Source organism: Neolamprologus multifasciatus, chromosome 7 (assembly GCF_963576455.1).
Source record: "Neolamprologus multifasciatus chromosome 7, fNeoMul1.2, whole genome shotgun sequence".
In the NCBI taxonomy this organism is placed as follows: domain Eukaryota; kingdom Metazoa; phylum Chordata; class Actinopteri; order Cichliformes; family Cichlidae; genus Neolamprologus; species Neolamprologus multifasciatus.
The window spans coordinates 5,039,978-5,067,085 of record NC_140445.1 but is presented as its reverse complement, the minus strand read 5'-3'; the positions used below and the strand labels follow the sequence as shown (position 1 = coordinate 5,067,085).

The window sequence follows — 27,108 nt, the reverse complement described above, 5'->3', positions numbered from 1 at the left end:
GATCAATGGTCATGAGAATTTGCATAATTATGATTAAGGAACTGACCTCACAGCCCATTGTTCCTTCAGTGGGCTGGTTTCCGTCATTATGCAAATGTACTGTTTATAAGATTGGGGAAACCTGCAGTCAGCTGAGACTGAAGAAGTCACTTGGATGAGTGACGAAACGTTTCTCCCAGAAAACGCTACGTCCAGATGAACAGAATCAACTTTTGGAGTGACAGATTAAGATAAAAAAAAAAAGACAGACAGAGGGGTTTCCATCTGTCCTTTTTCCTTTGCAGTGAGACCTTAGCAGATCCACACTGGCAGCAGCATGTTGATGACCTCAGATCTTCTGAACATCTGGCATAACAGATCGTGACTCATGTGAAGTTCTCTAGAAACAGGGAGGAAGTGACACGGGGAGGTGGGAGGTGTGCCAGAAATGGAAGGACTAAAGTAAGTTTCAACAGAGTGGGAGGATGTGGGAGAGGTGGAGGAGTGGTAGACAGCCTTTGAGAGCAGATCGGTAAATAAAAAGTCAATAAAGAGTCGGTGTTCATATGATCAAACCTGTGGTTATGACTCTTTGATGAACTTTTTTTTGTCTCTTTAAAGATAAGGTGCAAGAAAATTCATTTTATTCCCAGCAGACTCAAGTGATTCATGCAAAAACAAAAAGGGAGTCAATCACCTTATAGCTTCATGTTAAAATATTACAGCATAGTACAAAGAAAGATTTATACAGGTGGAGTTAGCTGATGCGTGGACACTAGTTTCAATCAGTAAAAAAAGAAACAGAAGATGCTATGCCTGACTTGAAATTTTGATTCAGATCTGCCAATCAGGAAGCTCTACAGAGGTACGTCATTTCTTTATTATCCAGAAGGAGAAGGCGTCGGCTATCCAGCAGTTCAACATGAACACAGTGACTCCACATCCATGCAGTTATCACTGAAGGCATTCAAAGCTCACACACCTGGCGCCAGTTTGTTCATACTGTCGCTGTCACTGCCTACGTTTGCATTTGCACCATCTGTTTACAGGTAACGACAAAACAATATCTCTCATTAGCAAAGCTAACTCGAAAGTTCGAGTTACGGATGGGTTTTCTTTTTCTCAGTGGTGGAGACCAGGGTTTTAATAGTTTTGGAATTTTCATTAGTTTTTATTTTTATTTAGTTTTGACTTCAGATTTTCAATTTTATATCAGTTTTAATTAGTTTTTACCAATTGTTTGCTAGTTTAGTTTTTATTTTTTTTGAAAATCCTTAGTTTCAGTTTAGTTTTGATTAGTTTCAGTTATAGTTTTAGTTGTGTTTGCAATAATTAAGTGTAACAAAATCCCAGTTTCATCATATCAGTCATTCTCTTCTGCTTATCCTTGGGTACGTTGCTATTCCAGCTACCATACTGCACCCTGGACAGGTCGCCTGTCTGTCGCAGGGCTAACACGCAGAGACAGACAACTCACATTCCCACCTATGGGTTCTCTAAATAAATAAATAAAGGCAGATGAACAACCATTGATACCAGGCAACTATAAAATGTATATCTTGGCCCCAATGAGACTATTAACTCTCGCAGCACCGGGTGTTCGTAATTTTGGTTCAAGTGAATTGATAAACTTTTTGAAGGTAATTGACTCACACAGTTGTGTAGATATCCCCGTCCTGTTGTCTCGGGATGCATCACGCTGCCTTGCCTGGGGTTAGCTTCTGTTTTCTGGGGATGAGGGTTGAGTGTGCTCCCTTACCTTCTCAAGCTAAGCTAGGTTAGCCTTCTTGTGTGAGCTTTTCAAGTGCACTTTAAGGTTTGTGGGATTTTTTCCCCTTTAAAAATGTCCCTCATAATTTGTCTCTTTCCACTACAAGACACTTGCTTTATCCAAAACACAGTCATATTCAAAGTAATCCCAAATTGGACTCTGGCGCTTTCTTCCGACTTTTCCTGACATGATTCTGCGCGTGGACGGAGCAGCAACACAGACGACTCGACTAACGTGCTGCCACCTGCTGGCATAATGAGACACAGCAAGAAAAAAATCTGGAAACTAAACTTCATTTTCACCCTTGACTCTTGTATGACACGCACACATCAATGAAAACTAAACACATTTTTGCTATAAATTCAGTTAATCTTAGTTAGTTTTGTGAACACTCATTCCAGTTTTAGTTAGTTTTCCTTTTTTTGTTTTTATTTTTATTTCCGTTAACGAAAATGTTTTTTCACTTCTAGTTTTCGTTATTTCGTTAGTTTTCGTTAACGATAATAACCTTGGTGGAGACACAGTCTTTTGTTCAATATTTATTAACAGGCACGTGTGTTTGTGCATTACACAGTTTATGAATGCATGCCTGAACTCCACACACTTGTTAAAATTTGCTAACGACAGGCTCTAAAACAAACTAACCTAAACATGCAGACTTCAAAACGCTCAGGTCATATATCCTTATATCAGGTCTATGATACAAACTCATATTAAAAGGTAAGAAATACTGTTAATGTGATGTTTTCATCCTTTTGACCATTTCAAGTGTTGGATGATTAAACCAAGCAGGACTCTCAGGCTTGGATTAGAGTCACTGTACGACACTGTTCTCAACTAAACGACATTGAATGACGTCTCGAACACATGAACTAAACCTTTTGAAAATTAACACAGAAAAAAAATGTTTAAAAAAAATCTCTGCATTGACAGTTACTATGGTAACTTATGCTGTACACATGACCAATGAAATCTCTCAGCACCGAGACTGAAACAGAAAGTCTGGAGTCGTAAACAAGGTTGTGTTGTAGGTAGCACACTCATCTGGTCACCTTAACCTCCAGTGAAAAACCACCAAAACCTCAAATCAAAATCTTTTATGTGCAATTTGAAAGTCATAGACAATGTCGCATTAAAACCCTGCAGCTCTGCTGAAGCTGCGAGCCCTCCTGCTGCCTCAGTCGTTAGAGATAAGAACATAAAAAGTCTATCACAGCCATTTATAGTGAATCTTTTTTGTTTCCTGACTCCTCCATTAATTAATAAAATTCACTCAAGTGAACATGATCTATAAGCAAAAGGCTTCCTCTATTCTCCAAGCTAGTGTCAGGTCATCATTTGGCTCTGTTTCTCCTGGGTTAATGCATAAAACTAACAAAACATCACCATCTGTGGCAGATCACTGTCATTCTGCAGGTTAAAGTGCACCGCATCTATATTTTCCTTGATTGTCGCAAGTACAGATCAGGATTTTAAATATGCGATATTTTCAATTGCAAATCGGATCTGTGAAAATGAAAATCCATCAGTAGATGTGGCATTTACATTGATGCACGCACCAGCTGCGATGTAGGTGTTCAGCTGAGGAGCTGAGAGGTGTTAGACTGCATAACTGCCTGGATGGGTCGAAATTATTATTCATTCATTTAAACCACGGAGGGAAAATGCTGCAGTGCAAGGTAAATTCATCCAACGAACCAAGGTGTGAGCTAAGTGAACTGTAAACTTTGCAGATCCTGGTCTTTACATTTTATCAAACAGTCAAACAAACTAAAAAGGAGAGAAACCTGAGGGTGTCTGGATTGTTCCCCTCATTTCCTGTTTTATTTTCTAACAGCTGTTTGTCTTCACCTCTAGTTATTTCTATTTCCGCCTCTTCTCCAACAGCGAATTACACACCCACACACCTACAGGTAAAACCCCCAGTTTCCCTTTCTTTCTTGCCAGGTCACCTTTGTACTTCTGGCAGTTAACACCTCTGGGCACATCTCCGGTTTTCCAGGTAACGTTTTTCCTCTTTGTGGTTTTATTTGAGTGTTTCTCTGTTTAAATTTTTGCCTTTTGTGTTTACATTGTGCTGAACCCTGGACTGACATGAAGTTGGGGATTTTTTGAACCTAACTTTGCCATCTTGCAGTTCGTCTCTTCGTCTCTGTACTGAATCCTGGCAAGAAGATAATACTGCATTACATTAAGAATGAAAATCCTCCCTTATCTCGCTTTATAAGTCAACGTTTATGTCAGGTAGCGACCAACGCTGCTTTTCTCAAGTCAGCAAGCTAGAAAAAATATTTGTTTGCACAACAAGTACAGCCCCGCGTCACTAAACTGGCCCCTCCAAAGCTGGTCACAGCTCATCATTCATGTTTTCACAACCAAAACAGCACTACTTCAAACAGAAAGGACATAGTCACATTATGAAATATGTTTATGGGTGATAATATATTGTCTTATGCTTGGAGAAGGGATAGCCAGATAAAGAGATAAAAAAAAAACAGTACCTGTACCACACTTCTTCTGTTTGCAGTATCAACATTTTGTCTGTGTGAGCAATAAAGTAGAAAAGAAAATTACCTTTCAAGGTCAACTGAGACTTCTCAGTGGTCTGGGCACTGCCAGGTCTGCTCACGCTGGCAGCTGCCATGACATCACAGCTCTGTAACACAATCACAAACACACAAAATATTACAATATACTGTCACTGCCTTCCAATCAGGTGTGTGTTGGGTGATACAGCTCTTCTATGCAAAAAATATTATAGTGGAGGTGTAACAAGGTCATAAATCACATTGTTATAATTACACAAAATGTGTTCTAAACCCCCAAACTGCTCCTTTTATACCTGACTTTTAGGACCTCCAAGCCTGTAGTTATGTTCATTATCAGTTAGAGCCCCTCCTCATTCTTTTCTTCTTCTTTATTGGTGCAACCCTATAAATACAGTGTACCCCTTTTGCCTCTCCCCTTTTCTACAATTCCCCCGTGGGAGAGGTGGGTGTCATTTCTTTCCAACACCTTAAAACACACATATAATTCATATTTAGCCACCTGGATGTTTCTGATTGCAATTTTAGTTCAATTATTGTCATTATTAAGCCTGTTTTTGTTAGATGTTATAAGTGTGTAGTATGTGTGTATCATAAATGTGTTTCAGGCGCCATAAATGCTAGCATGGATATATACTCCTTGCTAGCTTGGAAGTTGTGGTGGGTTGAGCTAACCCTCTTCCCCACTGTTTGTATTTGGTCGTAGGAGCTGGAGTGGGCAAATTATTTACTTTGAGGTCTTTCTTTCTTTTACCTTTTTGATCAGGTATGTCGGATTTCATGTTGTTGTTTTTGTTTTATCTTATGTCAAATATGTTACGTGTAAATGCATACTTTATGTTTAATGTAAAAATAAATGCCACCCTTTTCTACAATTCCCCTGTGGGAGAGGAGCTGGAGTGGGCAAATTATTTACTTGGAGGTCTTTCTTTCTTTTACCTTTTTTATCAGACACAACGCAGAATCACACCGGTTACAGAGGCAGAATTTTACTGCATTCGATAGTAAATCTGGAGCAAGAGGTGGATGACATAGCTTGATTTATGTGCAGTGTCTTGAACGACAATCTTGAAAGCAACGCAAGTTGTCTCGTATTATTTTAACGTCACCAGCAGAACATAACCCCTCCTTCAGACAGAAAAGCATAAAACTCCCACCACACTGCACCTCCAGTCCTTAAACACTCACTCCAGGGGAGTGATAAGTGACGTTGCCTAAGCACATTTCGCAGCATTAGAGAGCTGGGCTAACCTAATTCAACGGGGCAAAACATCATGACATGCAATCACGCATCACTTATAACTGCACAGTTACAAAACTCCCACAAGCAGAAGGGAATTCTGAGTCTTTTAAATGACTGGAGAGGTCGTATCACTACATTCACCAGCAGCAGAGAGAGACGCGGGATGAACAGGACAAAGAAGCAGCAGAATACAGGTGGCGCTCCCCCACCCACAGCAACAGGTACCAGGTGGTGATAGTAACGGGTGTTTTTCCTCAAGACATGACAATTTATGCCAAAACATCTGGAAGAAAACATCCAAATGGAGTTTGTTTCAAAGCAGCTGTGCAAACATTAAGGCCAATAAGCCCGACTGATGTTTACTTTAAAAACCGTGGCGTTAGATTCAAGTCAAAAGCAGGACTCATTGATTTCCACAGCCAAATATCCACCTTCTCTTAACACAGCAAAAATCTTATTGCTTTAGTTATTTTATTATTATCTTATTTTTATGGTCACATTAAAACACTTAAAAACAGACGTCACACATACTTAACTCAGCAGTCAGCTCAGACATGTTAATGACCGCCCAAGCATACACACCGACTTGTTTCAGTATTTTCTAATATAACGCTTCCCCCACTAACTGGCTCAGACTTCACTGCCATTCAGCTGTTCCCACAAAAAGGATCTCTCGCTGCAGGTCTGCTGCTCTCTCCTGAACTCCACCTGGCAAAGGTAGATCTGCTGAAGGGCCACTTTAACCACAAGCTACACCCTACAGCTCACCAAGCCTACAGAGCAAACAGGACCTGCCGTCTCCAGCTCCAGTCCAAGATAGTGGAGGTGAATCTCAATTGAGGCAGCCCATTTTATCACTTTGTTATTTATTTCTGACAAGGTACTGAAAAAATTAGAATTAGGGAAACTGCTTTTTGTAAGCACATGTACACACACACAGATTCCCCTCTACGCCACAAACAGAAATCAGTAGGACACTATATTCTGGCAGAAGCCGCGAGACACTTTAAAACTATACAAAAGGCCCACTCATGCAAAAATAATATAGAGTGAGACATCTAGACTCTTGCTGGTTAACGAGTGTGCATACTTGTTCTCCGCTCTCATCACACTGCCAGAAACACTAAATCAGAGCGCATTCACTGGGAATTCAGCTGTATTTAAACAGTATATATGAACTCAGACATCAGGAGGGAAGATCCACAGACCCAGGCTACAGGAAGGAGTCCTCTCATATCATCATCATGAATGAACAGCTTATGTTTGCACAATTCATGGATGCTGTAATAATCACTTACCCTGGTGTGATTACAAACCGTGTTCCACTATTGTAACTAAACCGGATTGTTTTCATGTACATGCAGATTGCAGGGGCTTTAACAACACTCAGGAAATTAAAGGGTGAATCACTATATTATTTATAGGCGAGATTACCTACCCCAAGTTGGAGCTTGTCTGAACTATTTTGTACACTCTCTGGCAGTGTGATTTGTAAGACACTAACTACTTATCACAACATCACCTTGAGCAAAGTCAGAGCACCCTGCTGAATTTAAAGCACCGCAAATACAATGCAGATTAAGGCTGGACTCTGCTCTGAAGGTGTGCTTATACTGATCTGTACTATATGCATCAAGGAATTAAAATTAAAAATAAAACCCCGATTCTAACACTGCTCTGCGAAGGGGACCCTCATTTTGAAGGTGACATGCTGCAGGCACTGCAACCGAAACCAAGACAAAACCCAGCCAGAGGTGACCTGGTCCGAGTCACAGTGACTAACCGGGTGTTGGATTGCCAGAATATCCACCTGAGGTCTGTCTCAAGGCTGCAGATAAACAGACGAGAGCTACCAAAACAAAAAGCGCACAGCATCCTCCGTCAACCTTGTGAAAGAAGCTGGAGGCTGCGCAGCGTTTCTTGGCCGCTGTGAGCTGTCTGAACTTCTCAAGAACCAAGAGAGGTTTAAATGATCCTGACAAACTATTTTATCGCTGCCGTATAAAATACCTTTGGCCGCTGCGCACATAATACAAACGCGGAAGGTGATCAAGGTTTGTATGCATCAGCGTCAACGAGAGCCGGCCAAAACGCTAACGCTTCTGGTCACGTTTGCAAAATAAAATCTCCTGTTTCGTTTTGTTCGGGTTTGTTTGCGTTGAGAGTGCGGAGACAAAAAACAGCAAATTAATCATTTTATCAGCAAATAGAAACTGTCGAAGGTGAGCTTCTTCTATTGAAAAACACAAATGTATTAGAGACTCACAATTTATACATTGATCTCTAAGAATCTGAATATTTCAGTCGAACTCTAGTCACATTTATTTCGAAAGGGAAGCCAACACACTTCCGCTTTGACTCAACGAAATTCAGCTAGCTTCCCTAAAAGAAGCTAATAGCTAGCCAGCGAGCTTCTTGGTGGGATTTTATAAAAGGACATGCGGATAAAACCCGTTCTAATCACCTGACAGCAAGTAAAGCCTCACCCACAGCCTCACGGCTCTCCTCATGCCATGGTACACGTATTGACACGATAACAGTTTAGGCTTAAGTGTGATCCTGGACGTACCTTTTTCAGCTGTGCTCCGCCGCTGTCGCTAGTGAACTTTCATTTCCGCCTCAGTGACAGTATCACGTGACCTAGCGTTCTCATTGCACAAAGGATTGTGGGTCGTAAACAATAATAAACAGCCCACACAATTACCTTAAATCACCTTTAAATCACCTTTAATATATATATATATATATATATATATATATGCGATGTATATATATATATATATATATATATATGCGATGTATATATATATTTTTTTTAATTAAAATACATTTTAATAAAATATTAAAATATGGAATGAGGAAAGCATGCTCCTACTTTTTAATAAATCTGTGTATCTCTATGTAGTTTACATCTTTATCTAAGCTCCGAATGATCCCTGGTTTAATCCCAGGAGGAGACACAAAACCCTAATCCTACTGCAAAAATATGAAGTTTGTTCGAGGTCAAATGCTTAGCCAACCATTGTACTCATGTCCCCCACGGCCTAGTATGTTGTTATGAAGTTTGAAGACGATCCTTAACAAATTGTGGGTAATATAACGCTTTTAGTACTCTTTACATTTGGTGGGACCTTAACCATGACCCGATTTTTTACCAAAATTAAATCAGCTTCAGCTGTTTTTGGCATCTACCGTCTCCCAAAATTGAAAATAATATCTTGAAAGTGCATAAAAAATTATAAGTTTGAAAATTTTATTTTCTGTACATTACCCCAACTCCCACTCTCCTCCTTCGACTGTAAATATCTGATTGATTAACAAACTGTTTAAACCTGTACTGTTTAAGTTTGCACTTTGAGTCCACCTGCTTTCACTTGCATTCATGACAGATGGTAAGTCCATTTGAAAGGTCTTGGGAACCAGCTAACGGGAGCAGTACGTATCTGCGCAAGTGGAAATTTGTAACTGTGTCCTTCAGCAGCAGGCGGCAAGTGAGCAGGTGATTTTAGTGTTGAACAGGCTGTATTCCTATCAGATGGCAAATTTTAATCCACAAAAGAACCTCCAGAGAAGAGGAACCTGATGGGAATGTTGGTATATGCATCTAGGATCTACGACAAGGAGAGGAGATGAGGCTAAGTAACTCAGATGGCTTTATTTGAAAACAATAGCCTGAACAAGTAACGATCAGAGGGGTATACTACAAACAAAATTCAACAGCGCCAGTCTTTCTTTGTGTTAGCTGCCTCGACGAAACCTAAAACCTCAGTCGGAGATAACAAGTATCATGATGGAAGTTATAAACTTTCTGTTGAACTTCGCTTTCTGCTTCAGATTCTGTGCACACTCACATAAGAAGAGGCGGTTCTTGTGATTCGGTAAACTTATATAAATGAAGGCCTCTTAATCACACGTTGACGTGGCGGCGTCCTAGCAGCAACTTTGATTACACCACCTCACTTTGCTGTCCACATTCAGAAAGCACGAATCTACACATTTAAATAAAGAAACCTTAAACAGTCATTTATTCCAATAATATCAGCATGATGTAAATGCATAGTAGCATAAATCAGGTTTGGTGTACACAGAATAATATGTATTGCTGAAGTGAAACATCAGGCATGTGCAGCTTTGCCTCACAGATGAATTCTCAGCCCAGTCATGAATGCAAAAGTGTAGGAATATCTGCTGGACTGCCTTCACTCAGTCAGTGAAGCTGCAGGAAAACCCTCCGCTCTGATGTTGGTGGTGACTGTGACGGGCGATGCTGACGGTTAACGTGGAGGCTGACGTAGTGGTCGTGAAAGTAAGTGGTCACAGCTAGAGGAGGGCCCAGCAGCAGGAACAGCCACACTAAACCGTTGCCATAGTTTCCCTGGAAACAGTTTCGGAGGAATACTGCGACCAAGAGCTGCAAGAAGAAGACATGGTGTCAGCTCGAGACACGCCCCGATTATAATAACACAGTGGATTGTGTTAGGCGTGGAAGGACAAAAACAATAAAGTGGATCAGGTTTAATTATTAGGACTAAGATTTCAGTGTGTAATCTATGTCTCCATTTAAAGCCTTTTTGCATTTGTTAATACTGTTAAATAAAAGGGCATAAAATGCATCCATGAATGATTAAGTTGGATCCCCATACAGCAGCAGCTGCCACCAGTGCAATAATCTCACCTCAAACACCATCATGAGAAAGATCCACAGACGGCAGCTATGCAGTGGCAGAGCAATCATATACTGTGTAGGAGAGAGAAGAGAACCATCACAGCTCATTAGTACTGGAAGTTTATCCAGAGGTACCAGCTTAATTTTATTGTATAGAAGTGGGCTGCAATTCAATCCTAATCTCTAATCTCTTTTCCTTTTCCCAAGTGGGAGAAAAAAAATCACGAAGTCAAGAAAAAATGTGAAGTCTGACTCCACTCCAGAAACCAAACTACCTAATAAAGCGACGGTGGATGTCACTGACGTGGGTCAGCTGTGGTGAAACTACAATGTCCCACTGATGGACTACAAACACTCATCTCACACTGACTGCTCGGTGTTTCATGCAGCTTGTAGGTTATAAACAAGGTCATAAATCTCTCTTAATTACCAGACATAGGAATAAAGATATATAATAATATACAATAAGAATGGTAGGATACAGTAATTTACAGTAGTATACAATAGCATAATGCAAATATAATGTCAAACAACTCAAACAAAGTGATGATATAATTATTCCAGTAAAATAAATAACATAACAATCAGTGCAGGTGCTTATATAAAAAGTGACATAGTATTGTGCAATGAATAAAAAGAGAGTAGCAGCGTATGATGGGGGAATGAAACAAACATTCAATAACATACTGTTAAGTAATATTGCACAATCTGAATGAGAACAAAATAACATTGATATTCATCTTAAGAAATGTCACCCGTTTAAAAAAGTCTTTCAGCGTCTCTCACTGATGTAAAGTCAGTTCATAAGAATCCTAAAGGCCAGAAATAGTTTTACAGCGAAAACTTAACCAAAGTGTGAAAACAGATATTTTTAAATCTGAAAACATGAGTTCAGAGAGTCTAAAATAGTTCCACATTTGCTTTTAGCTTCACATGGGACACAAACCAAAATTTCTGGGGCTTAAGATCAATGTTTGGTCCTTGAAAGGTCACCTGCAATCTTGGAGTATATGAGATCGTTCAGAGGTAACCTCTGGGTCTGAAATGCAAAGTTCCTTGAACCTGCATTCTGGTTAATGACCAGCAGGGGTGGCCCTTGGATGTTGATTCACCTTTACAGTGTCTCTGGCCAGTTCTGCACAAACTTAGTCTGAACGTTATTAGATTGCTGTAACTTATGCTGGTTTCCCCGTTTATTAAATGCTAGATTTGTGGGACTAAATTCAATAAAGCCAAGGCCCTGACATTCAAGCCCTATACTCTATAGTTGCACCGATGGTCCTCTAGCACAGCGGTCCCCAACCCCCGGGCCTCGGACCGTGAGTCGTTTGGTACCGGGCCGTGAGAGTTGAGTCTCAGGTGTGAAATGTATAGTTTTCAGGGTCTTTATCGGTTTTCAGCGTTATTTTGTTATCGTTCTGATCGTTAACTCGGTTTTCCTGGGTCTTTTCACGTGTGTTATGAATAAATCTTCTTTTTTTCGGTACCGGTACTAGTTTTATTTTGTTGTATTTATCCGCGACACCTTAAAGGCCGGTCCATGAAAATATTGTCGGGCATAAACTGGTCCGTGGCGCAAAAAAGGTTGGAGACTGCTGCTCTAGCACCTTAAATATGATACTGTAGACCAGTAAGGTAAGAATCAGATACTGCCATAAGCAAGGGTGCGATGTATCCTGTGCCAAAGGAGGTAAGGAAGCATTGATAGCCCCTTTCCAAAGATGCCAGAAGAGCGGACCGTACCTCACAAAGCGCAGCAGACATCAGGAAAACCAGCAACTCAGCATGTGATGGGGAAACATTCCTCTCCACCAGACGAGTGTAAATGTGTCTTTTTATGCATAAAAAGAAAAACATGTAAGCAAAAAAACAACCCATGTCAAACATTCAAGCACACAGACCAAAACATGTTGATAATACCTGTGACACCACCTCTGAAAGGGAATATTCCAGTTCTTCCAGAAAGCAATCAAAGTTGTAGCGTTCCTGTAGATAAAATATAAACTGCATTAATTCTGAGATGCAAAATTAACACAAATTACAGTAAATGTTCTGCACAACTGACCACCAGTCTCCATAAAAATGGCGATCACCAAAGCGCAGCAGTTCTGCACAGAAGTTCAGGTATGAATGAGTCAAAAAGAAGAAGAGGAGCCAGAGGAAGTGGGTCGGTGCCTGACAAGAAAGTATGTGTTAGCAATGCCGATATGCCACACATTCAAACTCTAATCTCTAAGTATCATGGACCAAGGACAAAAGAAATCACTAACCACCAGCCCCACGAGGTGCTCCACCCTCGTAGTGATGGCCATGCTCTGGATAAAAGTATACAAATAGAAAGAAGGGTGGATTCAGCAAGGGTGGGAGCTGCCCTTGTTTTAAGGAGCACACTTCAGAAGATCGTGTTTCACTTACAGAGAATGAGATTTCTGATCTCTGGAAGATGGGTTCAATCCACTAGAAGGAAACAAAGGATTCAAGAATCATGAAATTCAACTTGGTTCTTGAAGATAATAGTCATCGATTTCCACGACTCCCTACTCCATGAAATACCAGCTGAAGATTTCACCCATTTATAGACAGGACATTAAAATCACTGAGAGGTGAATCAAATGCACTGATGTCACTTTGATTCAAATAATGCTGCAATAATGGCACAGCATACCCAACCACACCAATGAGGAACACGATAAAGAGTAATGACCCAGTTTTCTAAACTCCCGAGGTCATAGCCCAGTGCCTGCTTGACGCCCTGTGGCGAGTGGACTGTAAATGCTACAGTGATCAATGCTCTTCGTGTGTGCATTTTTATGTACGTGATGAGAGGTTATAGCCAGGAAATAACTTCTTGGTGTTATACTAAAGAATGAGGACACATTTTAAGGACACATAACAAAACATGTATCAGCAGAGTACATTCAATAGCATATGTCATCATCAGTGCTGCTCCTAATTCACACATATCCCCCAAATCAACCTCCAGAGTGAAACATGCTCTCACAGCCGTGCAGTGCCAGACTCCCTGAAAGCTCTGCACATAAATGCAGTGATACTAAGTTACTGTTGTTGCGAAATCAGTTTCACCCCGGTTCGTTTTATTCCTCAAAACTTCCAGAGATGGCACCGGAACTCAGTAGTTATTTCACAAAACCTTTATTCATCTTCATTTAAGCACGCATCTTCTAGAAGGGAAGACGAGGCCGATGTCCCTCTGCAAAATCTTCACCCCTTTGTTAGTTACGCACGATCTGATATCCTCGTGTTGGTGTTGTTCCCAGATCATCATACTAAAGGTTGTTCCAGGATCAACATTGCAAGTGACCAATCAGAATGTTGTGATGTCATACTTTTGCGACTTCGGGAAAAACCGGCGTAAAACAAAAAACTGTACTTAAGCTGCGAGAAACCGCCTTTGTCCGCCGATCAACGGACCCTGACCCTGACCCTGACCCTAACCCTTTAATAAACGCTAAGCAGAATTGATATTGTCCTTGCAACATTGGAATTTCATAAATGCACGAATGGGTTGGTGCACAAAAGAATAACGTCACAATAATGTGATTGGTCACTTGCAATGTTGAACCTGGAACAACATTTTCATGATGATCTGGGAACAACACCAACACGACGATATCAGATCATCCGTTAGTTACAGCCAGCTTTATAGAAGCGACCCCATCATAAAACCCCCCATGGTGTGCTGCAAACTCTATGTGTCTGTGTGTGTATGCACGAGCACGTGAGCGACTGAGTGTATGCGCGTACCTGTGTGTGTGTGAGTGCACGTGACTCCCTGCCGGTCAAGTCCATCTCCCTTCCAGACCACAGTTATCCAGTTACAAATGTTGAGACCCCCCACCCAGGTATCCTCTGGGGAATTTCCACTCAGCATTAACTCCTCTTTGTCTTACTTTCACAGTTCAACTGGGGAGGGTCTCCTAAAATCTACTCCTAAGTTCATGACACAGTCAGGCCTTTATTTATATCCAGGGTAGTGTCAGTGTCTCACAATTCTATATCCTATCCAACACATTCCTAAACTCTAAAATAAGCTAAACATTCCTACACTGTATAACAAAGAAAGGACTTCAGCGATCTGCTGTACCTGCTGCACAATGCCAACCATGATCTGGACAACCACCACCTAAAAACAGAAAATTATGTTTAATTATCCCATGTAGTGTGTGCACAATCATTTTACATTTTGTTTAAAAAAAAGACAAATATTCAACACATGTGATTTAACGTGGCATACAAAACAAATCTTAGATGTCGGGACTTTAAAATGTAGTAGCTAAGTCCTTACGTTTCAAATTCAGAGACTACAATATAATCAAACGAAAAAGAAATAACGAAACAACGAGGATTTAAATCAGGAGCAGTCACACTGACATTAGCGGGGACAGAAAATCCCCTGTGCAGTGTCAAAGTATTACAAATACAATACTTTTGGTTAAAGGTTCAAAGATAATCTGATTGAAGGGCCTGAAGCTATCCAAGAAAAAGGTTTGTTAGCGCTCGTTTTGTTACCATGCCAACAGAGGATGAAGAACGCCACGGACTTCTGAGTCATCCACGACTGAGTCATCCATATCAGCGCTATTAATCCTTGTTACTTTTTCTATTCTCCTCTCTCATAGAACAATACTGTGTAAAAGTAACGACACCAGTGTTCAGCTCACCATTTCTATCAGTCTGTGAAGCAGCTTATTAATGCTGACGTTAGGACAGCAGGGGAAGCCCCTCTGGAAGCAGAGAGTGGGGGCGAGGAGGAAATAATAGAGCTCTGAGAAAATAAAGACAGAGTTAAAAATGCTGAAACATCACTTTGAGTTACTATAAAGAAATGAAGCAGCTGTTACCTCTGAATGTCAGATGCTCATTGTGGTGTTTCTGTGATGCAGGTCCATTCTGATCTTTCTCTAAAAAAACAAAAACAAAAAACAGAAGCAAAAAGCTGCAGCAGCTGCTGTTCTTCAGAGATGGGGTCAATAAAAAGTTTAGAGTTGCACAGATACCTAAATGAGCCAGACGATACCAACGATTTGTTTCCTGGTAGGAATAAAGCTTCATCCCCAGAATAGTGTAGAACAAGAGAGAGAAAAATGCTCCACCTGGCGGACAAAGCATAAACGTGCTTTTCAGACAATGAGACACATATACAGTGCTGTATATCTTCATTTAAGATATAAGATAAAGATATATTTAAGATAAATATAGCGACTTTGTCGCTATATTTATATAGCGACAAATATATAGCGCTAAATATAGCGACTTTGTCGCTATATTTAGCGAGTTTTCAGACCCCCTAGCGACTTTTTTTTTAGAAAAAAAGTCGCTAAAAAAAGACGTGAAAGACATTACAAAAAACAATAATTGCTAAAAGAAATTTAATTTGTAGTTCTAAATAAATTCTAAATGCATTTAGGACGTTTTTTGCTCACTTTATGTCTCGTCCACGATGTTATTTCTCTCTCCAGCAGCGTAGGTTACAATTACATTAGCATGACCAATTATGCAAATTAGGTGATGACGTCGTTTAGCTACTTCTAGCGACTTTTAGGACAACCAATAGCGATTTTCCTTGCTGAGGAGTTGGCAACACTGCACATATATCCCAATTCAGGGTCTGCAGCCTTAAAGTACGCAGCCTTAACGGTCCACAAGGGCCGCGTGCTTAAAGACCGCTAAGGCCGGAAGTGCGAGGCTTGTGAAATGGGACAGTCTAGCCTCCGTCGCGCTGCCCAGGTTGCCTAGCAACCATGATACTAACAGCTGGAAACGTTTCATACAGCTTTGTTTGACAGAAATGAAGGAGAAAATCTTTTGTTCATTTGTTTGTTTGTTTCTACATGAGCTTTGATCATTCTCTGTAAGATTAAGCTCAGCTATTGAACGGCGTATATTTTAAAGTAAAGGCTTTAAAACCAAGTTAGTACAAACGTCACTAATATCACATAACTTTGCCGACATGTGGCCAACAGTAATGTTTTAATGTTCTTCGTTAGTAAACATTTGCACATAAATAAGTGCCATAATATTCAGTACTTACTTAAAGTTTACTCTTCCGCAGCCCCTCATCCTGTTTTTTTTCGGCAAAATTATCCACACCCACTGCTGCGCTATGCATTCTGGGATATGTTGGGCCACGAAGTCTACACCGCCACATCCTTAAACTTCAGGGAAATGAAGGACGCATTTGAGGGCCGCATTTCGAGCAGCCTTTGAATTGGGACAGCCTTCGTCGCGTCGCTGTGACGTAATCGGCCTTAAAATGCGGCCTTTAAGGCTGCAGACCCTGAATTTGGATACAACCATACACATGGAAGTCCTGGAGTCCAACAAATCTGCAGTACCAGTGCGATGCTGTCACGTCATCCCCTCCCCTCATCCAAACCGGTCACGGCAGGCGGCTTGGTTCTGCCACAGGTCTCCTTCTTAATAAAGGCAGGTGTTCCTTCCCACTGTTGCCAAAGCACTTGGTCATAGAGTGGTCAAATGATTGTTGGGGTTTTCTCTGTTTTATTTGTATTTTCGTGTGGCTTATAAAGCGCTTTGAGGCAACTGTTTTGATTTTGTGGTATATAAATAAAACTGAATTGGATTAAACTGAATGTCAACATGGATCAAAATCTGATCTGAATCTGTTTCCTGGTATACTTAATGAAGTGGCCAAAGACTGTATTTTATAAGGGAACTCAAATCTATCGGTCCGGATTACAGTAAATATGATGCAGGTTTGAAGTTACCTGTTGACATTGCAGGCTCGTGTACGATGACAGCAGCAGGAAATAGAACCAGCAGCCCCAGATTAGTAAGGTGTAAACGATGCGCGTTGGAGAGAGACAGCATTGCCTGACAAACAAAGATTTGTTATTTTTTCTGTGTCAAAAAGTCCCTCTCTGGAAAGATACATCCTTTCACATCTAAAGGAGAAAATAATAAGCTCTCACCTTTTCCTGGGACCTTTCCAGAAGCAAAGCTATCAGAGCAAACGTGTTGGCAGCTGGGAAAATAAGAAATTTGTTCATTCACAACAACAAATGTGCTGCTGGAGACACCTATTCTCTCTACTCTAAAGTAATCCTGTATCATTAATGATGTGTTTGTTTCTCTGCCACAGTCCTACGGATACCAGTGGTTCTCACCCAGAATGAGGATGACTGACGGCCAGTTGCAGTTGTCCTCAATCAGATGTCCCAAAACCTTTTTGACATCTATCAAAAATCCATGTCTGTTATGAAGAGGAAAACAAAGTTAGCTTTAGTAAACAGCAAACAGAGAGCAGGGATGTGTTTAAACTGGAAACAATACTGTAATGAATAGAAATTCTTGGTCTTTAGACCAAGAGGTTTTAATATGTTCATGTGACACATTTAGTGTGGCGTTTCTCCTCACAAATTACCATCCGAAAGTCTTCTAGATTCAGAGTGTGTTGTGCTGCTGTGAAGCGCGTTTCTTCCACTAAATGTGCCCGCAGACTCCCAGCATGTAGACTTTACACTGGAGTAAAGCATGGGAGGTTTACTAAACATGAAACTTTAATGGTTTACAAAAAAGCAAGTGTGTTTGTGGGTGAAGGGTCTGTTTTATAAATGGATGTGAAGTCCACCAAATCTGAAAATTCAAACCAAAAGAAAGGACAGAAGCCATTTATACTCACTGTATGAAATTCTCCAAGAACAGGTGAGCATGAGTCAGGACCTTAAAAATCAGAATGACAGCGTTTTTATAACTCAACAAAATCTTAAATGTATTTCCACAAACGATAAGGCAGGGCTGAGAAACTAACCAGCAGGATGATGATCCAGTTGAGGATGCCTCTGTATCCAGTAAAGCTGCTGTTAGAGCTCAGCAGAGAGTCTTGGATGCTGTGGCAGCTGCACAAAAACACATTTTCATCTTCATCAGGCTTATTTTTTTGTTTTTTCCTGTAAATATTATCCTAACAGCTCTAATATGACTGCATCGCAAAAACATTCCAGGTCTCCTCCAGTGGTAAACAAATGGAAAACCACTCAGCTGATGGCTTTTTGTTGGTTATACGAAGACCTGGGATATAAAGAAACTAAACGTGTCTACATCTGATTGTGTGTTTAATATATTTTAGCCCAAATTCAGAGGATTTTAAATTAAAAGTGGCACTCAAGAGTCTGAAGATGGTTTACAATTCATTAACTGTTCATTTTGTAATGATGGTGCTGAATAATTTAACGGGATGATCTCTGTGTAGTTATGAAACAGGGTGTTTTGGCTCTACGATGGGCCACAAAGACCACACGGTACGAAAACACAATGTCAGAGAGGTCGGTGTAGATTCTCAGACATCCAGCTCATGGTAGTCTCAACGTTGACCCAATATTAATCAGATGTACCACAACACGAGCCAAGGTGTCAAAAAAGGCGTAGATCTTTACCACCAGAGGTTTTGGGCCTATCATGTGACCTATTGAGGTCACCTGACACAAGATGTGAGTGGGTGTTGAAGTAAGGGATCTGAAGACCTCATCATAGGTGTCTGATAGTTGTTATCCACCACCAAAGTTCAAGGATTCAAGGATGCCAGTGTTCACATTTTGGACCAAGAAGACAGATGGTTCAACCGATCACCTTCTTTTGAAGCTTTTAAGATGTAGGAGAGGGTTTTTGAAGCTGTGTGTGAGATTAGAGCTTCAGAATTAGATGGCCACGCCTGCTGTAACGTGTGTCGTTACTTGTTCACCAAGATGTTAAGTATTATTCCTCATCTACGGTTCACGCTATCCTCCTGAACAGTTATTTCTGCACAATGACAGCCAGGTCTGATGGGTTCTGTGAGTTTTTATTGGAGTTTATATGATGCCTTACACGTATATAAATCAATGCATTCATAATTTTTTATTTGTGCTTTTTATTATTTGAGTAAAATATGTGAACATTTCATCTGCTGGTGAGGTCATACATCTGCCACATGGAGACACGAGGAAGGCAGCAGAGAGCTTACCAGAGCGAAGATGCGTAGGGGTGTTCTTCTTCACTGGTTAGCTCAAATGTAGAAAAGGAAGTGCTATCACAGAGGCTTATACCGTCTTCTTCGACTGAGGAGGAGGAGAACCTCTTCCTCATCGAAGCCATCTTTAACTCCAAGGATCAGTCCACCGAGGTGGAGGTTACAGATGTTTGAGTCCACTTTAAGAGTCAGAAAACAGATTTATTTAACTCTCACAAATCACATTCTCTTATTAGATATTTGATTTGAAATATTAAGATGATCAAAGAATAAACATAAATATTACATAGTGTCATATTTCTATCTGAATTTCATGCAAGAAATAAAGTGTATTTTAATGTGATTGTACATTTCTGCATTTCCATCAGTTTTCTCCAACACGACTGGCTGAAATGGAGCTCAAACCATGACAGAGCCTCCACCGTGCTTTACAGATGCCTGTACACACTCACTGTCGGGCTTCTATTTTGAACTCTTCTATATACAAAAATTTCAGATTTCCTGTTTCCCTTCATTGAGACAGGGTGTCCCTTAACACCTACCCATCCTGTGCAGTTTCCTCAAAGTTTTTGAATTCTGACACATGATTGACTCCAGAATTTTGCACAGTTGTCCACTGTACTTGTTAAAATTTTCTGCAATGATTTATTGTCTTTCTAATCTTTGCCATGTTGAGACAATCAGGTTGTAGGTTGTGCAGAAAATACGAGCGCATCATAAGATCATTTAAATGCAAACTGCATCTTAGAAAATAATTCCAACCAAATCGCTGTAGTGGATTACCACTTTTGTGTTTTATCGCTTGTATACGCGGGTGAACATTAAGTAAGATAAAGTTTTAGCCTTTACCCGAGCTTTAAGTTCAATTTGTGAAAATTCGGCAAGCATACAAATTATTATCAAGCCATTTAGTTCATGAGAGATTAGACTTTAGATGTCCTTTCTCCCTCAAACGACCCGTTGTCGCAGGCATCTTATGCTTAAAAGCCAAGACGTTACATTTTTGTGTTGCTGCTAGGTCGATAAAATGTACGCCGAATGAAATAGCTGCCCGAAATACATTAGTCAGTCTAACCAACTCGTTTTACAACCACTGCAACACCGGGTGCTAACAAGTCAAACTTTTAATTTCTGCAAATCCTAAAGAAGCTCGGTGTGACCTTCTGAAGCGAAAGAAAAACGTCCTACCGCGTCATCCTCCGCGTGCAGCATCCTTCTACCAGGTCCACATCTCAGAGCATCCGCCGCCTGTCAGCTGACTGCCCGACACAGAGCTTCTCTGACCTCTGAGGTGCTGCTATTCGGCGTGAAGCCACGAGATCCTTTTATTGTGAAACATTCAAAATAAAAGCCCACTTAAAAAGACTTTAATTTCTGAGATGCCAAAATAAAGGCCTGTAGTTTGATTGATTAATTGTCATTTTGGTGCTTTATACGGAAGCCCGTGGTTTATATACATATGTCATGTATTGTTCCTCCAGTATCCAATTCATATTTTGCACACAGTAAATGTCACAACAGCAGAGATTCACAAGATAAACATTTTACATAAAACAATGTTTACAGAAGTTGTTACGCTTTAAAACATTCATTTCTTTGTACCATAAAGGGATTGTAAACAAACGATTAACTTTGTGCATAAAAATCAAAGATTTGTCTGGGAATAAAGCCTTGAACTGATCTAAGTTTAAAGGTGTAAAATAAAAAGCGGGGGAAATAGAAAGCAGGGTTCCCAAATGAGTTTTCTCCCAAATGACTTGAAGAAAACTCCTGCCAACCAAACATTACTATGTTTTAAGTCAGATAACTTAATGTGTAACTGTTAATACTGAAACTGCTCATTTCGATCATTACTGATGAGGAAATAATTGATGCAATTTATATGAAAAAAAAGTTGTTTTTCCCTTCATCCACTCAGCACACAAAGAACCGTACGCCTTCACTTATATATTCCGACTCTTTAGACCTAATTAATTACATTTAACCTTGATTAAATATATAGTTTTAAAAACAGCTAGATCTGGTATTAAAACCACATATTTATTCACAGGCTGCAGATGCAGGTTAGTTATCACGAGCTCAGAAAAACTGAAATAAGGACACTTCATGAAAAAAGATAATTTCCTTTAGAAAATATTTATTTAAAAAAGGAACATTTAAGGAAAAATAACAGTTTAAAGTGTTACACTGACAGCAAAAAAGATCAATATGCATTTGGCTCAAACTCCAAATGAAACAGTGATCTCGCAAACTCATTGAATTTTACATTTCTAGTGACTGAGACTCAATTAATTTATTATGACCAGAAAACACAACCCACATTTTAATGGATCAGATCTCAGTGATCCTGCCAGCCTGCAGGGAGGACACAGCAAAGCTATTCAAGCTGGTGTGGAGGAAGGTCCTTTAGTTGATGATCAGTACGTCGTTCTGGATCTCGTGGCTCAGCTGGGTTTGGAGGTCACTCAGCTTCTTCTTCAGGACAGCCAGCGCTGACATGACAATGGTCTCTGGCCGCAGGGAGCCGCAGGACTCCACGTTGTAATAGAACCTGTGCAGGGAGAAACGTGAGCCGAGCTGCGTGCAAAGTTTCCTTATAAAAGTCAAAGTCATTCAACTTCAGAACTTAGTCTGAAACTTCCTGTATTGCATTCAGAGCCTAAAACATATGCACAGTACTGAACGTGCTCATCTTTGCTTGTGTCTGGAGTTCATTTCAAGCTCGTTTTGGTAGACCAAGCAAAAATAAGAGAAGGTAAGCAATCACAGCCATCTCATGCTTCTTTATTGACAGTAGATTCTGGCCATCTCCAAAAGCCTGTGTATTGATATCTTTGTGAATATTTAGGGTGAAAGGAGCTTGCAAAGAGAAGCGTTTGGACTTCTTTAAGTTACTTGAAGACGTTTCACCTTCATCCGAGAAGCTTCTTCAGTTCTAAGGTCAAATGGTGGAGAGTCCCAGATTTAAACCTAGTGGGAGTTTCCCCCCACAGAGGGACAAAAGGACCCCCTGATGATCCTCTAATTGCCTGAGCCAAGGTGTGAAACTGGGTGTGGGTCACAATCAGCCAGAGTTTCGGGTGAGCTCATTGTGAAACCTGGCCCCACCTTATCATGCAAATTCCTGAGGTCAGATGGCCCAGGATGTGAGTGGGCGTTAAGGCGTCTGGGAAGGGATCTCAAAACTGGATTATAGATGGCAGAGAGTTGGTGTCGTAAACCACCGCCTCTGTTCAAAGATGGTCGCTCACAGTGGACATAAATGGCTTCTTTCACTCCTCTTTCAAACCATCTGTCCTCTCTGTCCAAAATGTGAACATTGGCATCCTCGAAAGAGTGTCCTTTATCCTTAAGATGCAGATGGACAGCTGAGTCTTGTCACAAAGAGCTCACCCGAAACCCTGGCTGATTGGGACCCACACCCAGTTTCACACCTTGGCTCAGGCGATTAGAGGATCATCAGGGGGTCCTTTTGTCCCTCTGTGGGGGGAAACTCCCACTAGATTTAAATCTGGGACTCCCCACCATTTAACCTTAGAACTGAAGAAGCTTCTCGGATGAGAGGTGAAACGTCTTCAAGCAACTTAAAGAAGTCCAGACGCTTTTCTTTGCAAGCTCCTTTGACTACAATGACCTGGATGACTGAGAACCTTCACAGACAATATTTAGGGTGGAAATATGCAGCACTCCTCATAGGCTTGCCTCAGGACACCAATTACTAACATGAACAAAATAACTCCCAGCATGACACAGACTCCAACACAAACTCAGCATGAGCATTAAAAACAACTCCTGCTCTGTATTCACCCAGTATGTGGTTTGTAACAACAGTGGAGAGGACAGGACGTTTTCATGCAGAGGGAAACACTAGTGTGAATGTTTGATTCAAATAATTCAGGAAACTTTTGTTTGGTTTCAGGGATCAAAACAGTCCTAGATCCTTCTGGCTAACGTCAGGCAATGCAATTCCCAGTGGGCAGAATAATAAAGATGAGAAAATATCATGAAGCTCTTTGCTAACCGTTCCGGTTTCCCGTTGGGGTCGTAAGGGGCCTGAAACTCGTCCTCTTCAATCTCCGAGTACTCGCTCTTCGGCCTGGGAATCAGTGCATTGGGTGTCAGTATTTTTATGATAATTATTCGTTAACAATGTAGTTTTTAGATGAGCCAAACTGGGAGGAAAACCTACCACTCCTCAGGTCGTGGATAAACCGTGTGTCTCAGTGCGTTGTCGGGGTCATACTCGAAGGAGACCCCCGCTGTTGGGTTCCACTTGGCGTGTTCCTTCCCAAAACCTTTCTTAGCGTAAGCTCTGAGCCGAAGTTCCTGACCTTTACGGAGCTTCACCAGCAAAATGTCTGCGTGGTATCAGAGCACAAGAAACATTTATGAAGTGATGTGGAAACAGACACCAGACAGAGACCTCAGCAGTCGGTGTGTACTCGTGAATACAGCTTTACCATCTTGCTCGACGTAGTCGTTGGGATCGTTGTCTCGACTCCTGGAAGTCACCTAGAAAACCACAATGCGCCACGGTCAACTTCACAGATGCTTCCAGTCAACTAACGATCCTAGAAAAAGGAGAAAAGCCTCACCGGGATGACTCTGGGGTTGTTAGACAACAGGTCACGCGAGGTCACGTGACGCGTCTGGTCCTCGTTACATCGAACGTCCAGGGTGAGCTCCACAGAGCACTCCTGACAGAAATCCTCACAGGTGCAGTCCTGCAGCAGAATTTGACGTTGTGGTGTTAAAGCCGGCGCCCGCATTCAAAAGTTAGGAAGTTCTTGGCTTTGTTCAGCCAATGGGAAAGCAGCCCAAAAAACTCAAGTACAGTTCCTAATTTCTGATTGGATTGGTGACCTGCAGCCCGCCTCCAACTTCCACAAGTCAAATTTTTAAACACTTTGGGATGGTTTCAGAAAAAGCAGACTGCCATGTTACGTCGAGCATGTGCAGCTTTAAAGCTAACACGTTTCACATATCAATAGATCATCATTTTTACCCAGAGCATGTCAGTAAAAAAGCGGGAGATTTTATATCTTGTCTGCATGTCTGGAAATACTCTGTGTGGTTTAGAGTAGGCAGGAGGCCGAACACGAGGCCCACAAACTAGCAGTAAAAGCACTGGGCTGTCCTACCTTTTGTCACAATCTGATATCATGTATCGTTCACACCAGGGAACCATCAGGTTAATGACCAGTCTGAGTCTGTTTATGTTGTCACAGGCAGCTGACAAATCATGTGTAGAAACCATAAATGTCTGAAAATTATGAACAGCATCTCTGAGTCTCACGAGCAGGAACGGCACTCTAATCTGGCAGGAGGAGTTTTTGCAGGAAACAAGAGAGAGGCGTCCACTGAACAGCAAGTGTGGCAACACATAAGCTTTTAAAAATACCTTGGAGAAACAAGGATAAAATGAAACTGTGGTTGGCCGTGCTACAAATGTCTGCTTACCCTGGAATACTGCATTTTGTCCACGATGTCGTCGCTGGTGAGCGGTATGAGCCCTGAAGATACAGGAAACACTCAGGTTTTTACAACAGCCTTCTTTGATCTCTCGCACCGCCACAGGTATTACACACGCTCTCATACATACCCACTCTGTGGGCGATAAACTCATCGTGCAGTACTGACGAATTGGCGTCGATCTGGATCCAGTCGATGGCTGGAAATGAAGTAGTGCAAGTCAGTCATTTAGGCTCGCTGAGGTGGGTTTGATACTGAGCGCTTTCCCCAGAGTTCTGGTGAAGCTACACAACTTTATCCAACACAATATCCGTTTTGTTTTGCTCTCCATGTCGTAACAGCAGCTGAGACTTGACTGCTTACTTATAGAACTTACTTATATAACTGTACAGAGGACCTCACCAAAACTTAGCGATGTTAAGCAACGACACACACACACACAAAGCTACTGTACCTATTGTAGGAACCTCCGACATAAAGACACGGCGGAGGGAGTTTGCGACCCTGAAAAAGAAGAAGAAAAAAATGGTTTCAGATGAATAACACACCGTTAAAGTCTCCCTTAAACTCCAGACTGTGCGTTCAGGTTTTTATCAGGTGTGTGCTTCACAGAACGAGTTCTAATAGTCCAAGATCACCTGAAATCTGCGACTGAGAGGGCTGAATTATACAAACATTTAAAAGGGGTTCCAGTGACGAACGATGATTAATAAATCAACTAGCAAAATACCAAACTATTACTGATGCTGATTACTGATCAAAGTTTGTTTGTTTTTTTAAATCAAGAGGCATTCCTTAGTCATAACATCAGCAAACTCTGTATTTTCAGATTTTGGACTGTTCAGACATTAAAAACCAATTGCACTCCACATGTTTCATGTTGTGATGTCACAGAGGCGTTAAGATTTTTATCTGCAATGACTGTAATGGACAGGCTTAGAATTGATGGATAGCTAGATTTGAATTATGAGGGACATTGAAGACTGAGCAATATGGAGACAAAGCTAGAGAGGGAAAGCTGATCTGCTGTGGCCACTCTAAAAAGAACAGACCAAACAGTCACTGTAGTTAGAAAATAATCAGGAGACTAATTAAAGAAAGGAAATATTCTTCTAGCGAGAAACAGCTGATTTTTTTTTTTATGATTGATTGCCTAATCAATGAAATTTTCTTTTAATTATCAGACAAAACACATTTTACAGAATTGCAAGACAAAGAAAACTAAATTTTAAGATAGTGTCCAATGAAGTTTCCTCAGCTTTAATTGGCGTGTTGTTAGACTGCCAGTTAAACCTGGTAATCTAACAAAGGAAAGGCAGGAAAATACTTTAATCTTTAGGAATTTTCATTTCCTTATTTAAAAAAAAAAAAAAAAAAAAAAAAAGCTAAATAGAGAAAAATGTACATTTTAATCAACGCTGGAAAATATAAAAAACGAATGGAATAACCAGCCCATTTGACTTCTACTTATATTTCTTTATTTTTACAGCCTATGTATTTACTTATTGGTTATTTGTATATGAAACTTTGTCCTAAATGGTAATTCATTCACAGTAGACTAAAGACCCATTTAAAAACATGACCTAACTAATGTGAAGCACCTGCGTTTACTTCCACATTCAGCTAGCTTAACATACACTTAAATAATAATTATATTGTACATTAAATATTAGTTATACGAGTTAAACGAAAGCAGCTTTACACTGTTACTCGGCGTGTTTTGGTGCTGAGAATAATGGCCGCCCTCGTCCTCCTCACACACTGCACAAGGGAAAATAAAGTCGTACTTACGCCAAATCCGTGTTTTCGATGACAAACTTGACATTTTCGTCTGTCAGCTCTGTTATTTTTACCGTTGGCTGGTTAGCATACGGCATTACTGAAGCTAAATGAAGCTAAACTAGACGTTTCACTAACAACACAGTTCACACTACCGCTGCTTCTGCTTGAAGACCTCCACGGAAATATTTACGAGGCGCTGATTGGCCTCGAGATGCAAACGCGTACAGTGATTGGGTCAAAAGAGGCTCGAAGGCGGGTCTTCTTTGAACCACCGGGTTACAGACGACGGTATCTGCCTTTTCAAAACAAAAGCACAAACTCTCAAGTTTGACTTGCTCGCAAACATTATCTGCATATTCCTTTTCAGGCAAGAACTTTATTGTCTCACATTAATCTAAAACAAATATTTCAAGCGTTTAGATTGGAGGGCAAACTAAGACATTAACAGGAAATGTAATGACGTTTCAAAATTGCTTTGTCATTGTAATACAGTTAGACCAATTACAATTAATGCAAACGTCCCAAATCAGACACTATAAAGTCTCTATATACAAAACTTTAACTGCAGAACATTTCAAATCATTCTGGTGGCACAGGGTTTTCGTTCCAGTAAAATATAGTGACTTTGACCTGAAACGTAGTTCTTTAGTGGGAAACTGA

At 40.7% G+C, this 27,108-nt stretch overlaps 4 protein-coding genes across 5 annotated transcripts in view; all 4 read right to left on the bottom strand.

The window, feature by feature from the left end:
* wwp2 (WW domain containing E3 ubiquitin protein ligase 2) overlaps positions 1–8,195 on the bottom strand; it is an 84,647-nt gene extending 76,452 nt beyond the window's left edge. For both annotated transcript variants that reach the window (XM_085168682.1, XM_085168683.1), the window contains exons 1-2: positions 8,109–8,195; positions 4,325–4,406 (exon numbers count right to left, since the gene is read on the bottom strand). In XM_085168682.1, the coding sequence (XP_085024808.1) occupies positions 4,325–4,394 (70 nt within the window). In that variant the 5' untranslated portion in view covers positions 4,395–4,406; positions 8,109–8,195. The remainder of the gene's footprint in view (positions 1–4,324; positions 4,407–8,108) is intronic.
* LOC146513572 (uncharacterized) overlaps positions 1–23,209 on the bottom strand; it is a 77,525-nt gene extending 54,316 nt beyond the window's left edge. The window contains exon 1 of the mRNA XM_085168684.1: positions 22,105–23,209. The gene's annotated coding sequence lies outside the window, so the exon portion shown is untranslated. The remainder of the gene's footprint in view (positions 1–22,104) is intronic.
* Positions 8,442–21,211, bottom strand: LOC146513573 (diacylglycerol O-acyltransferase 1-like). Its single transcript, XM_085168691.1, has 18 exons — positions 20,383–21,211; positions 19,189–19,373; positions 17,998–18,085; positions 17,869–17,909; positions 17,354–17,439; positions 17,159–17,211; positions 16,955–17,060; positions 15,224–15,319; positions 15,068–15,127; positions 14,888–14,991; positions 14,311–14,349; positions 12,621–12,662; positions 12,476–12,520; positions 12,271–12,380; positions 12,126–12,191; positions 11,949–12,036; positions 10,215–10,277; positions 8,442–9,950 (listed from the first exon to the last, which is right to left on the bottom strand). The coding sequence occupies exons 2-18, from the start codon at positions 19,317–19,319 to the stop codon at positions 9,747–9,749; spliced, it is 1,422 nt and encodes a 473-aa protein (XP_085024817.1). The 5' UTR covers positions 19,320–19,373; positions 20,383–21,211; the 3' UTR covers positions 8,442–9,746.
* Positions 21,312–27,007, bottom strand: polr2c (RNA polymerase II subunit C). The gene is made up of 9 exons (XM_085168696.1): positions 26,458–27,007; positions 25,121–25,170; positions 24,797–24,865; positions 24,655–24,707; positions 23,790–23,918; positions 23,655–23,706; positions 23,384–23,552; positions 23,216–23,290; positions 21,312–21,745 (listed from the first exon to the last, which is right to left on the bottom strand). The coding sequence occupies exons 1-9, from the start codon at positions 26,541–26,543 to the stop codon at positions 21,601–21,603; spliced, it is 828 nt and encodes a 275-aa protein (XP_085024822.1). The 5' UTR covers positions 26,544–27,007; the 3' UTR covers positions 21,312–21,600.
* Between the last annotated feature and the right edge of the window lie 101 nt (positions 27,008–27,108).

Bases quoted from the DNA above. Each gene is read 5' to 3' on its own strand.
- LOC146513573 (XM_085168691.1), bottom strand. From the start codon at position 19,319: ATGGCTTCGATGAGGAAGAGGTTCTCCTCCTCCTCAGTCGAAGAAGAC. The intron at 17,061-17,158 runs GTGAGAGCTTAT...TTTGTTTGTCAG, and splicing joins TGGAAAGGTCCCAGGAAAAG to GCAATGCTGTCTCTCTCCAA. The intron at 14,350-14,887 runs GTGAGCTGAACA...TTCTGTTTTTAG, and splicing joins TTCACAGACTGATAGAAATG to GTGGTGGTTGTCCAGATCAT.
- polr2c (XM_085168696.1), bottom strand. From the start codon at position 26,543: ATGCCGTATGCTAACCAGCCAACGGTAAAAATAACAGAGCTGACAGAC. The intron at 25,171-26,457 runs GTAAGTACGACT...CTTCTTTTTCAG, and splicing joins ATCGAAAACACGGATTTGGC to GGTCGCAAACTCCCTCCGCC. The intron at 23,291-23,383 runs GTAGGTTTTCCT...ACTGATTCCCAG, and splicing joins TATCCACGACCTGAGGAGTG to GCCGAAGAGCGAGTACTCGG.